The following is a 12447-nucleotide window of genomic DNA, read 5'->3' as shown; positions in this document are numbered from 1 at the left end:
TAAGACTGAAACTATCGGTCTACATTTTACAAAGATTATGACCTTTTATCGAAGCGTCGGCAGTTTTCCTGAGGCACTTTTTCCGGTTCGTTCTGCTTGTATCACATAGTTCACGAAGTACCCTTCATGTATACTATGAGAGGTACCTAGCGTACACGTTCATGCCCTAGTTAAAGAAAACGCATTAGCTTTTACCGTAGTTTGTTAGCCATACACACGTGTAGGACTGGAACTATCAGTCTACCTTTACTATAATTATGAGCACTTATCGAAGCGTTGGCATCCTGCCTGAGGCACTTTCTCCGGTTCACCCTGTTTACGCCCCTTAGTTCACAAGAGAGGCACACTTTATGTCTTACTATGAGAGTTACCTAGCCTACACGTTCATGTCCTGGGTAAATAAAAACGTATTAGATTTTACCCTAGCTTAGTTTGAAGTATACACGTGTAAAACTGAAAATATCGGACTATCAAACGCTAAGATTTTCACACGGGTACTATAAATAATATTTGCAAGAATATATTGTAAGTTTACGTCCCAACACCACAATATGAATATGAACAAGGCTGGTGTGGAGAGGTCTCAAATATTGACCAGCTCTTGTTTTTTAACGCCTACTTAATTCTTAGTAAACTGGTCCAAAGTTTTGTTTCCCGAAGTTTTCGTGGATAATCTCCATAAACACAAAGTAATACTAACGTTATTGCTTCGACACAGACATGAGTTTTTTTCGCGTTTTTACATTTCTTTCTACGATGAGTAGTCTCATGCAATCAGAGAAAATCGTGCCACGAAAATCAATAATTTTATAACAGATAGGGAAACGACTGTGTGCCGTAGGTTTTGGGAAAGCGTTTCGCGCCAGCGTGCTTTACTGATTTTCATCCTGGCCATGTGAAGTCCGTGCAGGCGAATCTTCAAACCCGCACTGGATACCCGTCCGAGGGAACCCCGGAGAGTGTACTCGACGCTGGTCGATCGGGTGGGACGGATGAGCACAGTGTCGATGATGGGCAGCCGGTGTTCAAAATCGACCGCTGCCTCGGCCACGGCCAGTGCACAGCAAGCTTGCTCAAGCACGCTCTCTAGTTCCTCCTCGTGGGTGAACTGCGCGTGAGGCGTGTGTACGCTCAATGTAACCGCAACGATCTCTCTACACGCTAACTATATAATAAGCATCATTCTTGCTTAGTTTAAACAACGACAACAATGGCGTGGAGTCGAATGGTGTGGTAGCATAACAGTTATCTGAGAAAGAACGCCAAGCTGTTAGGTATATATTGACAATGTATGCCGTTTAAGTATTCTACAATATTTAAGAGTTAGATGTAGACATTTTTGCACAGATTTGTCTGGCTGTATAGCTGAAGCGACAGGGATCACGAGAGAAAAGAAACTTGACGTTGCGCTCTTGTAAGGCACTGTAAGAAGCATGACCATGAAATTGACCTTGAATGTGCTTCTGTGATGCACACTAAAATAAACCCGCGAAGGATGCTCCAACTCGAGCTGTCGCACATCCAAAACATACCTGGGAACATCGACCACTCGCTGGGAGCAATTTCCACTAGACAAGTGCGCAGCCTTCGAGACGCGATAAAGAGAGGAAACAACACGCGAGGTGGTAAAAAGCTACGGCACTTCTACAAACAATGCAGTGAGCCCCTAAAAAACGAAGCCGGACGGGTTCCGAACAGTTGCGTAGTCATGGGGTGGCACAGCTGGCCCTTGCTCCCCCCTCCCCCGATTTTTTTTTGCCATATCATACAGTGCAAGAAATGGTGCTCGACCACATTTGCCTTCCCGTCCCCACTTCAATTCAAATATGGTCCCCCCCCCCCCCCCCTAAAAACTTCCTATCTACGCCCTGGTTCTGAAACATCGGGTCCGTTAAAAAGACTGCCTCGTGCCATTTTCGCGTCTAGAACTATGAAGAGAATACGAAGGAAATAGTGGCTGCTTGAACGCCACCGCATACTAGCCCATATGATGCGCGAGTGGTCACTGAAGACACCAGCCCTCACCTTACACGTACTGAGCGGACGCCAGCCAGGCTCAATCTCGGTCACCAGATAGTGCGCGGGATGCAGCACGTCTGAAAAAAAAGGACGTATTGTGTGTGCGCGACTCAAAGGCACAAATTCTGGCGTTTAGAATTGGCCTCGACACCTAGTCAGAATATAATACATGAGTACGAAGCGGAGTAGCTTTTAACTCAATTTGTGTTTGTGCTTGATAGAAAAATGCACATTGTACACGAAGAAGATTGAAAACCGAACACTAATTTTAACAACATTTTTAGTTATTGTGTCGTAAAGTGCACTTCATAATAACAATAAATGCTGTCCGAAATTACAAACGTTTCACGACAGCGCTAAGCCACTTAGTATTTTAAATGCGAAACATTTCTTAGCGAACCGAAGGCCCTATGAGCTTCTATCTATCTATCTATCTATCTATCTATCTATCTATCTATCTATCTATCTATCTATCTATCTATCTATCTATCTATCTATCTATCTATCTATCTATCTATCTATCTATCTATCTATCTATCTATCTATCTATCTATCTATCTATCTATCTATCTATCTATCTATCTATCTATCTATCTATCTATCTATCCCAAAACTCGATTGGGAAGATAAGAGGGCTTGATGAATATGACTGCGTGGTCGACTTATGACATGAATAACGTAAAACTCTAGCAGCGTACTTCGTCCAACCCTTTCCTCCAGAGATGCGTGACACATACCCGGACACCACGGGTCGCGGTATGCGTGTATGCGCCACAGGTTATTCACAGTTTTTATCTATCCAGGAACGGCGCGAACTAACAATGGTTAATTCAAACGCGAGAGGGCACGAAAAAAACAGATGAGGGCATGCAGCGTGGACCATGCGAATGCAACGAATAAAAATCGAGGACATCACCAGTAATCGAACTCTGCCACAAGGCCATGCCACGTGTTGGAACTGCTTTAGAAGATGGCCCTACGTAGGCGTGTTGTCGGTGCTATACGCCAGCTGAGGTCACAGTGCATGCTGGCTCATCGTAGAACAAAAAGTTAAACCTGGCGTATGTACTCTTACGGTACATGCCCCACGTTGGGTTAACCTCAATTATTGTCCCAGTGTGGGCCCCGCTTTTACAGCAGTCTAATACTAACATTAGATTCGTAATCTTATGACTCAGTAAGCTATATTCAATAGTTGCTCGACACCGGATAAATACACTAACGAAGGTTACGTATGATAGTGACGCAATCACACCACAAATTGCCCTTAATTTCGATAATATTGATGCCTGTGCTGTAACGTGAGCGCTCACAATAAGCTAGATCAGAGGTTACTCTTTAAACGCCAGTGTAGCCGACGTTCATTGTGGGCCCACGATGAACGCGCAACTGCAAAAACGCGTTGATCCACCTCTAAACCTTTTGCTCAAAGCCAAACAATGCAGCATAGACATTTACTCGCCGAATGCTTTGCATAACACCGATTCAGAGAAGGTGTTGAATTTACGTAATGTTTTTAATCAAATAAGCACATGTTTACCCGTCGGTGGACGTCCAGTGGCGTAATCCTGCAATTTGTCAAATACCCGTCCCCAGCCTCGTGTGACAAATATTGTGACTGGCTTCCTCATAATATTTCTGCACTTTTCATAACGCAACTCGGCGTCGAACCATGTTTATTTGGTTGTATACCAGCTTTCGCACGTGATTATTTTTTTTTGACATGCTCCACACTTGGAACCAAATTTACAGCCCTTTCGTTTGCCTCTCTGCCCGTCAAAAGCTGCTACTTTCATACTCAAAATAACACGGCCCACGCCACCATAGTTACGACATGCGTGTGCGAGGTGCGTTTCACGAAGATGTTTGTTTTCATGGCCCATAAAAAGAAAGTAGAAAAAGGAAGACGCGACAAGCATTTTCACCTTGGAGCGTTACCAAGTCTTCCGGCACTTTACCCTTCAGGTAGTGACGAAGTGCTAGAAAGAGCACCGGCAGGAACTTGTCATGGACAACGCTGGTTCTGCAAAAGACACGCGTTCTCGCTTGGTTCACACGTCAAAGCACGAAACCATCCGACGGTAACATTTCGAATGTCGCGTTGACACGCATTCCAGTGAATCAAGTGCAGGCCAAGCTGTTCTTCATGGAGTGCGAGTCAAACAAAGGTGCCTCTTATGCAGCTCCCAAGTGACAAGCTACATTATTAGCTCAATCAATCAATCAATCAATCAATCAATCAATTGATTGATTGATTAATAAATCAATCAATGAACCGATCAATCAATAAATATATATATATATCAACAAAATGTCAAAAATGTTCATTTTTTGCAAAATGTATATACGAATGGGGGTTAGTATGTAGAGAAGGAGATCCCATAGCAAAAGGTTGGAAGGGGAACTTCTTTGAGAAATATGTTGATAAGCACAACGAAATGGCAACAAAAAAGCAGCAAGTAATTATGATAGGAATAAAGATGACGCAAACATGCAATACAAATTCCAGTAGACATGTTAACAAAACAACCTTCAGTAGGTACACGCTATCAAAAAATGGCAGCAAATTATTTAACGAAAAATATTTTAATTATTGATACACCAGCTAGACAACCAAATATACAGAAGTAATAAATGTAAATATACCTGATGCAGCAATAGCTCCAAATGTAAGAGAATATAATAAAGAAATACACATTCGTTATGATTGCAAAATGATATAATATTTTTTAAGTGTTGATGGACAATTGTTTAGTTCATAGTGGTATTGAATTCCAAAAATGTATGGCAGCAAATAGGGTAGTGTGTTTGCCGTAGTTAGTGCATGCATGTGGTAGTGAAAAATCGTTGTTAGAGGCAAACCTGGTGGGATCACCAATCAAAATTTTTGCATGACATCAGCTGTTACTCAACCGTCAAGACACTTAGATACAAGAATCACCAGTTTACATTTGAATAAATTGCATACTGTTAGTACAATATGTTGCTGAAAAGGTGGGGACTCGCTGGTAAACGGAGTACTGAATGTTAGGATGCGAATGGCTTGCTTTTGGAGAATCAGAGGAGAGAGGATATGAGATGGACAGGTGTTCGCCCATGACAGATAAACGCGTAGTATAGTTTAAGCAAAGTCTGCAAGTCGAAGAATGGTCGTTATAAGTATTCGCCGATGATTTCATTAGGAAACCTTATACACAAACGAAGGTGCGTGCCTGGTGCAACCTGTGCTGCTTCATCGTGCTTGTTCAGTGAGTAATACAGCGAGTTTATGGAAAGAAGCATGTATAGAAAATGTGTAACCTGATTTACAAGCACCGCTGCATTGCTGAACTCAGGGACATTAAAGAGAAAGATAATTTTTCTCTCAATAATAAAGTACTTATTCATAATTCTAAAAGCAGCGCGCTTCCCGCGAGATTACTCCTGGTAAGCCAAAAAACGCGCTAAAACCAGCAGATGACGACATCACGTCAAAATTCCCGCACCAAACGCGAAGACGTCATAATCTGATGGCGACTACTAAGCCCAGACCATTTAATATTCAATAAAATCATGTAAACTGTCCTCTTAAGAGGCCACATACGTAACGTGTCAATTTTTAAGAAATTTCGTTGAGCCAATTTTTTCAAAGTACAAAAAGTACACTTCGAAATTCGTGGTGCCGCGCACAAAGTTTCCGGCCCGAAAATAAACCCGATACAATCGACCTTCAATTTATTCCCTATTAATTATTTATGGCAGTAAATCAAAGAGCTTAGAGGTTTTAAAGCACAATTCACCACTCTAACGCGATTCATTGTTTCCCTTTGATGTCCCTGCAAAGTTTACGAAGTGACCAGATGGTCAATTAGATTATTCTCGGCAGCTGCGAAGTACGTAGTCCGGTGAATCTGTTACTATCAGTAGTATGGTAGAACAGCATATAAAAGTGAGCTCGTCAACGAAGGCGACATGGCGAAACGATGGGTTACCATATCCCCCGGACGTCATTTCTGCGATTAAAAGAGTTTCATGCTTCCACCTCGTCAACCATTACATCATTACAAGTCAAACTAAGAGGAGTGGTACACGAACGAGCATAAAACGCTATGGGAGAAATCTAGATATTGAAACCAGAGCGGCGCAAAAAAAAAAGCTGGCTCATAAAAGGGGTGTTACCGAGAAAGTTCGAACAAGGTTTCTGAATGAATGGGACCCAGTGACTTGATCTAGATCAGAGTGTATTTATGTGGGAGTATTGGTGGCAGACACAGCAACCAATCATCATAGTCAGGCTGATGATGATGATGGTGATTTGTTGCTGTCTGCTTTGAGCATGTCTAAAAAGAACATAATGCCACGAGTTTTTGGTTTGTTCTTTATGTGTACACTTCCCAGCGTCTGGCAGCACCCATACTTTAGACGTTGAAAACAAAGGACATGTTTCCATCTTTTTGCGTGGCTGCGAAAGCTATCTCATTTGATAGAGAGAGTGATTTTTCCTTTCCTTTCCAGAGCTGCGTTATTGGCCTGAAAGCCCGCCGGAAAACCAGGGGATTCGTGTTTTACCAGGCCATGCAGACACACCCACGCCGCTCCGTCGACGGCTTCCTTGCCGCCTAATTTTTGGCCATTTTAACGAGATAGCATTAGACAGCTCGTGTTGCAGAAAACCCGCCACCAGCGTCGGCCCCACTGGTTGTGAGCGCAAAATCTTCCGTGCGCCTGTGGCCAAAAAATCGTTACCAAGATAGCCACGGGGAGGCTGCCACTTGTGTACGCGTGCGCGCCTGATCACACTGAAAAAAGCCACGTGTTCGAAGAAAAAAAAAGAGCTCAACTTCATGGGGCGCGTTGCTTTCTTTGCCCTAACACCCTTCCCTGCTCAGCTTCCAGCACTTCTGTCGGGACTAGAGAAGAGATAAGGCAATTGCAACATGCGACAAACATTGATTGATTGATTTGTGGGGTCTAACGTCCCAAAACCACCATATGATTATGAGAGATGCCGTAGTCGTTGTGGAGGGCTCCGGAAATTTCTACCGCCTGGGGTTCTTTAACGTGCACCCAAATCTGAGCACACGAGCCTACAACATTTCCGCCTCCATCGGAAATGTAGCCGCCGCCACCGGGATTTGATCCCGCGACCTGCGGGTCAGCAGCTGAGTACCTTATAGCCACTTGACAACAAACAAATTTTAGCCACTTGACAACAACAAACCTTTGTAACTCCACTCGCACTGGACAGATTCTTAAAAATTTTGCGGCGTTGAATTCGTGAGGCAATAAGCTCTTCTAGTGAATTCATTTCATGGTTACTTGTGTTTCAGGGCCCCTTTAACGGATTTTGTTCGGCAGGTGTCACGATGAAAACGAGTTCATTCGGCGATTATAGCACGCGCTTGTCCAATGTACTGTGTGCGTGCGTGTGTATGTGACAAAACATATTAATAGGTGTGAACTTCGCGGTCGATGGGTGCACTAGGGCCCAGATTTTGCTGTCACGTTCAACTCCTAAAGGCTAAGCTTAAGGGTCCCCCAATTTTTTCAGTCCATTGAAGAGCGCAAGTTCGCTCAAATAAACATCCGTCAAAAAAGGCCCTCGTGTCGTTCTTGGTTACATGACAATATATATATATATATATATATATATATATATATATATGTATATGTATATATATATATTGTGTGTGTGTGTGACGCATGACGATATGGTAGAAGTGGATGAGGAAGAAGTTAGAATGGAATAAACATGGTGTATCAGCTAGAACACGTCTCCACATCTAGAGTCACAGAAGTCGACAGGATGAAGACTGAAGACCTGGCAGTCACTTCACCAGCCACGCATCATCAACGAAGCCGTCAACACAACACCTTGAGCGTATGTGCACTGCACACAGCGATAACTGATGTAAGCAACGACTAGCACCATGGCCGCATCACTGACAGGACTTAAAATCCTGAAGTACACAGGATCTGCGGATGATCGGCCCGTAGAGAACTTCTTCGACCTTTTCAAAAGCCACGCTACCGTTGCCTTATGAACGGAACGCGAGATAGTCGTTAACTTCAACGAATACGTAATACGTGATCTATTTAGGTTTTATCTGACACACATAGTCGAAAACAACAAATCAAGAGAAAATGAAAGAGGAAATGATCGGATGATATCAAAAATACGATGAAGATTGGTCCATAACGCATCAGATGGAGACTTTTCAACTCACCCACCACAGTCATTAGAAGTTTTCATGCAGTAAGCGTATTTTGCAAAAAAGACCTCATCACAGAAAATTTTCTACAATTCTACTAACATATGAATCTTCTGAATTAACGTCACGATTTAGAATACTGAGTAGGAACTTACACGTTCCAACAGACGAGGCAAAGCATCTACTGGCCGGAAAGCATCCTGACCGGTTTCGAGAAAAAGCCAACGTATACCGTGGGATTTCCCATAGAAAATGGTATTGTAATTATATGCCTGTCCACAGCGAAAACGTCTTCAGACCTTAGGGAGCCAGCAGAATTATTTGATACATTATGTTGCACACACGACTTAGGGTAATCTGACGTCTGTATATATGACAAAACTACAGGCACGTCTCTCAATATGGTTGCATTTACACGTGACGAGTTGGTTAATTCACACAATACCAGACCACACCTTGATGTTCCAGAACAGAGTCCTTTGACATCAGAACGAACTGAAGCCATGTCTACTGAGCTATCATCGGCCATTGATAGCGGACATGAGATTCGAAGCACTACAGAACATTTATTTCCACCAGAGGTCATCCATTGCCACTTGACAGAAGTAATGATACTGAAGAGCCCCGAAGAAGAGCCCTCAGCGCTGCTGAACGAAGAGATATTGTCGTGAGACATGCCTTACCATAAGTCACCGTGTGACAACTGTGAACTGCCCGCCACATCAACTTCTAGATGGAAATGTACTTGCATTCTGCAAAGACATTCACATCGACAACTGCCGCTACAGCCCCAAAGTGGGCAAAATGAAGTTCTCCAATTGAAACTCTGAAATAATCTGTAAAGAACTAAAGCTACATTGACAGCACACTTGCGGCATAAAGAGGGTCATCAGAAGAGACACCTGAAAAAGAAAGGACGAATTAAAGATCATAGTCATCACCGCAGAAAAAAATTCCAAGCAATTTTTGAGCGCAAGTGTTCAAGAATGCATTAACGATTATAGCCCGAACACCTCAAGACACATCGAAGTAAACAAGAAATCACCCCTTGTACTAATCAAGGACTCGGACACCACCCTATCGGCCTGCATCAACGAGAACACAAAATAGAAGTGACCTGTTTGTTCCAGCCACGACAAAACATCAGAAGCCTGGAACATTTGCCCTACCAGTACTACAGTGACTCCAAAGCATGTCATTCTTCACAAGAGGTCGAGCCATGGAATCATCGGAGTCCATGCGCAAAACAGGCTCATGTTATCCGATGTGCAACAGCCAGCCACGGCCACCAGAGCTGTAAAACCCATTCCTGGACGAGTGCGTGGTTTGGAAAATTATTGAGATCACAGCACTGCGCTAGGACGAGGACCTTTGTTTCATAATTTAGGCCGTTACAAGTCTGCCTATTCATTTTTTATTTGTCACTCGACCATTATTTCGTGGTGAGTAAGAATCGTGTGATGCATGATGCTATGGTAGACATGAATGAGGAAGAAGTCAGAATGGAATAAACATACTCCATTAGCCAGACCATGTCTCTGACATTTAGCGTCAAGCACACACACACACACACACACACACACACACAAATATATATATATATATATGTATATATCGAAGCATGAAAGCCTCAAACAGAAGCAGCGACAAAATAGAACTAGCCGAGCTTCTTTCGAAGTCGATTATTAAGAGTAAGGTACACTATGTAAGAAGGTATAACATGGAGAGAATTGAACACGCTCTAAATAACGAACGAGACGTCAAAGCGGTGAAGATAAAACTTGGGATAGGCAAAAACCAGATGTATTCCATAAGAGACAAGGAAGGTAAAGTAACTACCAATATAGATAGTATAGTCAGAATGACGTAGGAGTTCTACAGAGATCTTAATAGTAGCCGGGACAACCACAACCATAATGTAAACACTTAAAATAACCGGGATGACATTCCACCAGTGAAGTGAGAAGTCAGAAAAGACTTGGGGGGAATGGAAAGAAGCAAAGCTGCTGGTGAGGACCAGGTAACATCAGCTCTCCTGAAAGACGGCGGGCAGATTGTGTTAGAAAAAACAGTCCAAATATTTATGAACGTCTCCTGGTGTGGAGGATACCAGAATCCTGGATGAATGCTAAGATCATATTATTACATAAGGAAGGAGATGACAAGGACTTGAAAAATTACAGGCCGATCAGCTTGCTCTTCGTCGTGTACAAGCTATTTACAAAGGTAATTGCTAACAGACTTAACACAACATTAGGATTCAATCAACCAATGGAAAAAGCAGGACTTTGAACAGGCTACTCAACAATCGACCACATTCATACTATAAATCAGGTAATAGGGAAATGCTTAGAATACAGCCAACCAGAATACATGGCCTACATATATTACGAAAAGGCATTTGATTCCGTAGAAATATAAGCAGTCATGCCGACACTGCAGAATCAGAGCGTCGACAAAGCATTTAGAAATATCCTGGAAAAATCTACACAAGATCAACGGCCACAATAGTGTTCCATCAAGTAAGCGACAGAATACTAATCAAGAAGGCTGTAAAACAAGAGAATACGATCTCCTCAACGCTGTTTACCGTGTGCTTACAAGAGGTTTTTAGAGGCCTAGATTGAGAATAGTTAGAGATAAGAGTTAATGGGGAATACCTTAGCAACCTGCGCTTCGCCGATGATATTGCATTGCTGAGTTACACAGGAGACGAATTGAAATGATTGAATACTGAATCAGACAGGGAGAGCAGAAAGGTAGACTTTAAAATTAATCTCCAGAAAACAAAAGTAATGTACCATCACCTCGGAAGAGAACAGCACTTTAATATAGGTAATAGTGTACTTTAAAACAGACTAAGTCTACTTAGGAGAGGTAATAACCATAGTGCCGAAACACGAGACTGGGGTATACAAATAGAAGAATAAGAGTGGGGCTGGAGCACATTGAGCAAGCTATCTCAAATCATGACTGGTATATTGCCCCTATCTCTCAAGAGGAAAGAATATAACAGCTGCATCCTGCCGGTACTTACCTACATAACGAAAACCTGGAGGCTTACAAAGAGGGTTCAGCTTAAATTGAGGATCACGCAGTAAGCGATTGAATAGAAAATGGTAGGTGTAACCTTAAGAGGCAAAATAGAGAAGAGTGGATCAGGAAACAAACCGGGGTTAAGGATATCATAGTTGAAATCAAGAAGAAATTGACATGGGCTGGGCATGTAGTGCGTAGACGGGATAACCGCTGATCATTAAGGATAACTGACTGTATTCCCGGAAAAGGGAAGCGGGTTATATATATATATATATATATATATATATATATATATATATATATATATATATATATATATATATATATATATATATATATATATATATAAGCTGCGGTTTGCTTAGAAGGTTCTGATGTGCACACATTATGGTAAAGGCTTAGTTCTTTCATACCTGGCATTCCCGAAGAATGCGGATGTCCGGTTGAAGGCGTTTCTTCGGAGCTTGGAAAGGTCACTGTGGAGGAAAAAAAGAATGAAAACCATTTTATAACACACAAACACACACACGCGTGCACACAAACACGTGCGCGCGTGCTTTCAGAGAGAAAGATATTGCCGTTCTGCGAAAGAAGCGGCGGATATCCATGCGTGTACCTTGCCATCCTGATTCGCCTGGTGTAGATCGAAACGTCTTCAGGGCGCAGCCGCATCACATGCACCAGCCGCTCTTCGGCGAGTCTGGAGCCAAGGCAAAACATGCGGCCGGAACCACCATCGTTCCAAGACAAAACCTCTACAGTGCTACTGAAACGCAAGAAGGAAGGCAAGCTCACACACAAATTCTCCTGGAACCACCGCGGCGGCAACGATGCTACGATGGTAGCCCCAGATCATGCGTACGGGAGTTGCGCATCACGCATGCAAAGTACGATTCACTGTAGTTACACCACACACAAAATAAATGGCGACCAACTCTTAGTGCGGATGTGGCGCAGCATGATGGCGCCATGTTCAAGTTGATATATATGTGGCCGCACAGGGTGCGCGGCCACATAACTACCTTTACACCTGTCCTGCCTCTATAAAGGTGTTGATTTAGAAACAGCACAGGCAATACAGACATGTCCGCTATAGGTACCAGGAAAAGGCCGCCAAGTGTAATGGTAATAATTTTAAGGTTTTACACACCATAACCAAGATATGCTTACGAGGCAAGTCATAGTGAAGGGATCCAGA

General features: G+C 42.8%; 1 protein-coding gene across 1 annotated transcript; it reads right to left on the bottom strand.

Annotated features, from left to right (window-relative positions):
- Positions 1 to 766: 766 nt before the first annotated feature.
- Positions 767 to 12006, bottom strand: LOC142775066 (serine/threonine-protein kinase haspin-like). Its single transcript, XM_075876386.1, has 5 exons — positions 11866 to 12006; positions 11663 to 11725; positions 3945 to 4042; positions 2026 to 2096; positions 767 to 1108 (listed from the first exon to the last, which is right to left on the bottom strand). The coding sequence occupies exons 1-5, from the start codon at positions 11967 to 11969 to the stop codon at positions 767 to 769; spliced, it is 678 nt and encodes a 225-aa protein (XP_075732501.1). The 5' UTR covers positions 11970 to 12006.
- Between the last annotated feature and the right edge of the window lie 441 nt (positions 12007 to 12447).

The sequence above is a fragment of the Rhipicephalus microplus genome, chromosome X, assembly GCF_043290135.1.
Source record: "Rhipicephalus microplus isolate Deutch F79 chromosome X, USDA_Rmic, whole genome shotgun sequence".
In the NCBI taxonomy this organism is placed as follows: Eukaryota; Metazoa; Arthropoda; class Arachnida; order Ixodida; family Ixodidae; genus Rhipicephalus; species Rhipicephalus microplus.
Note: the sequence above shows the minus strand (reverse complement) of the source record. Positions and strands in the feature narration are given on the sequence as shown.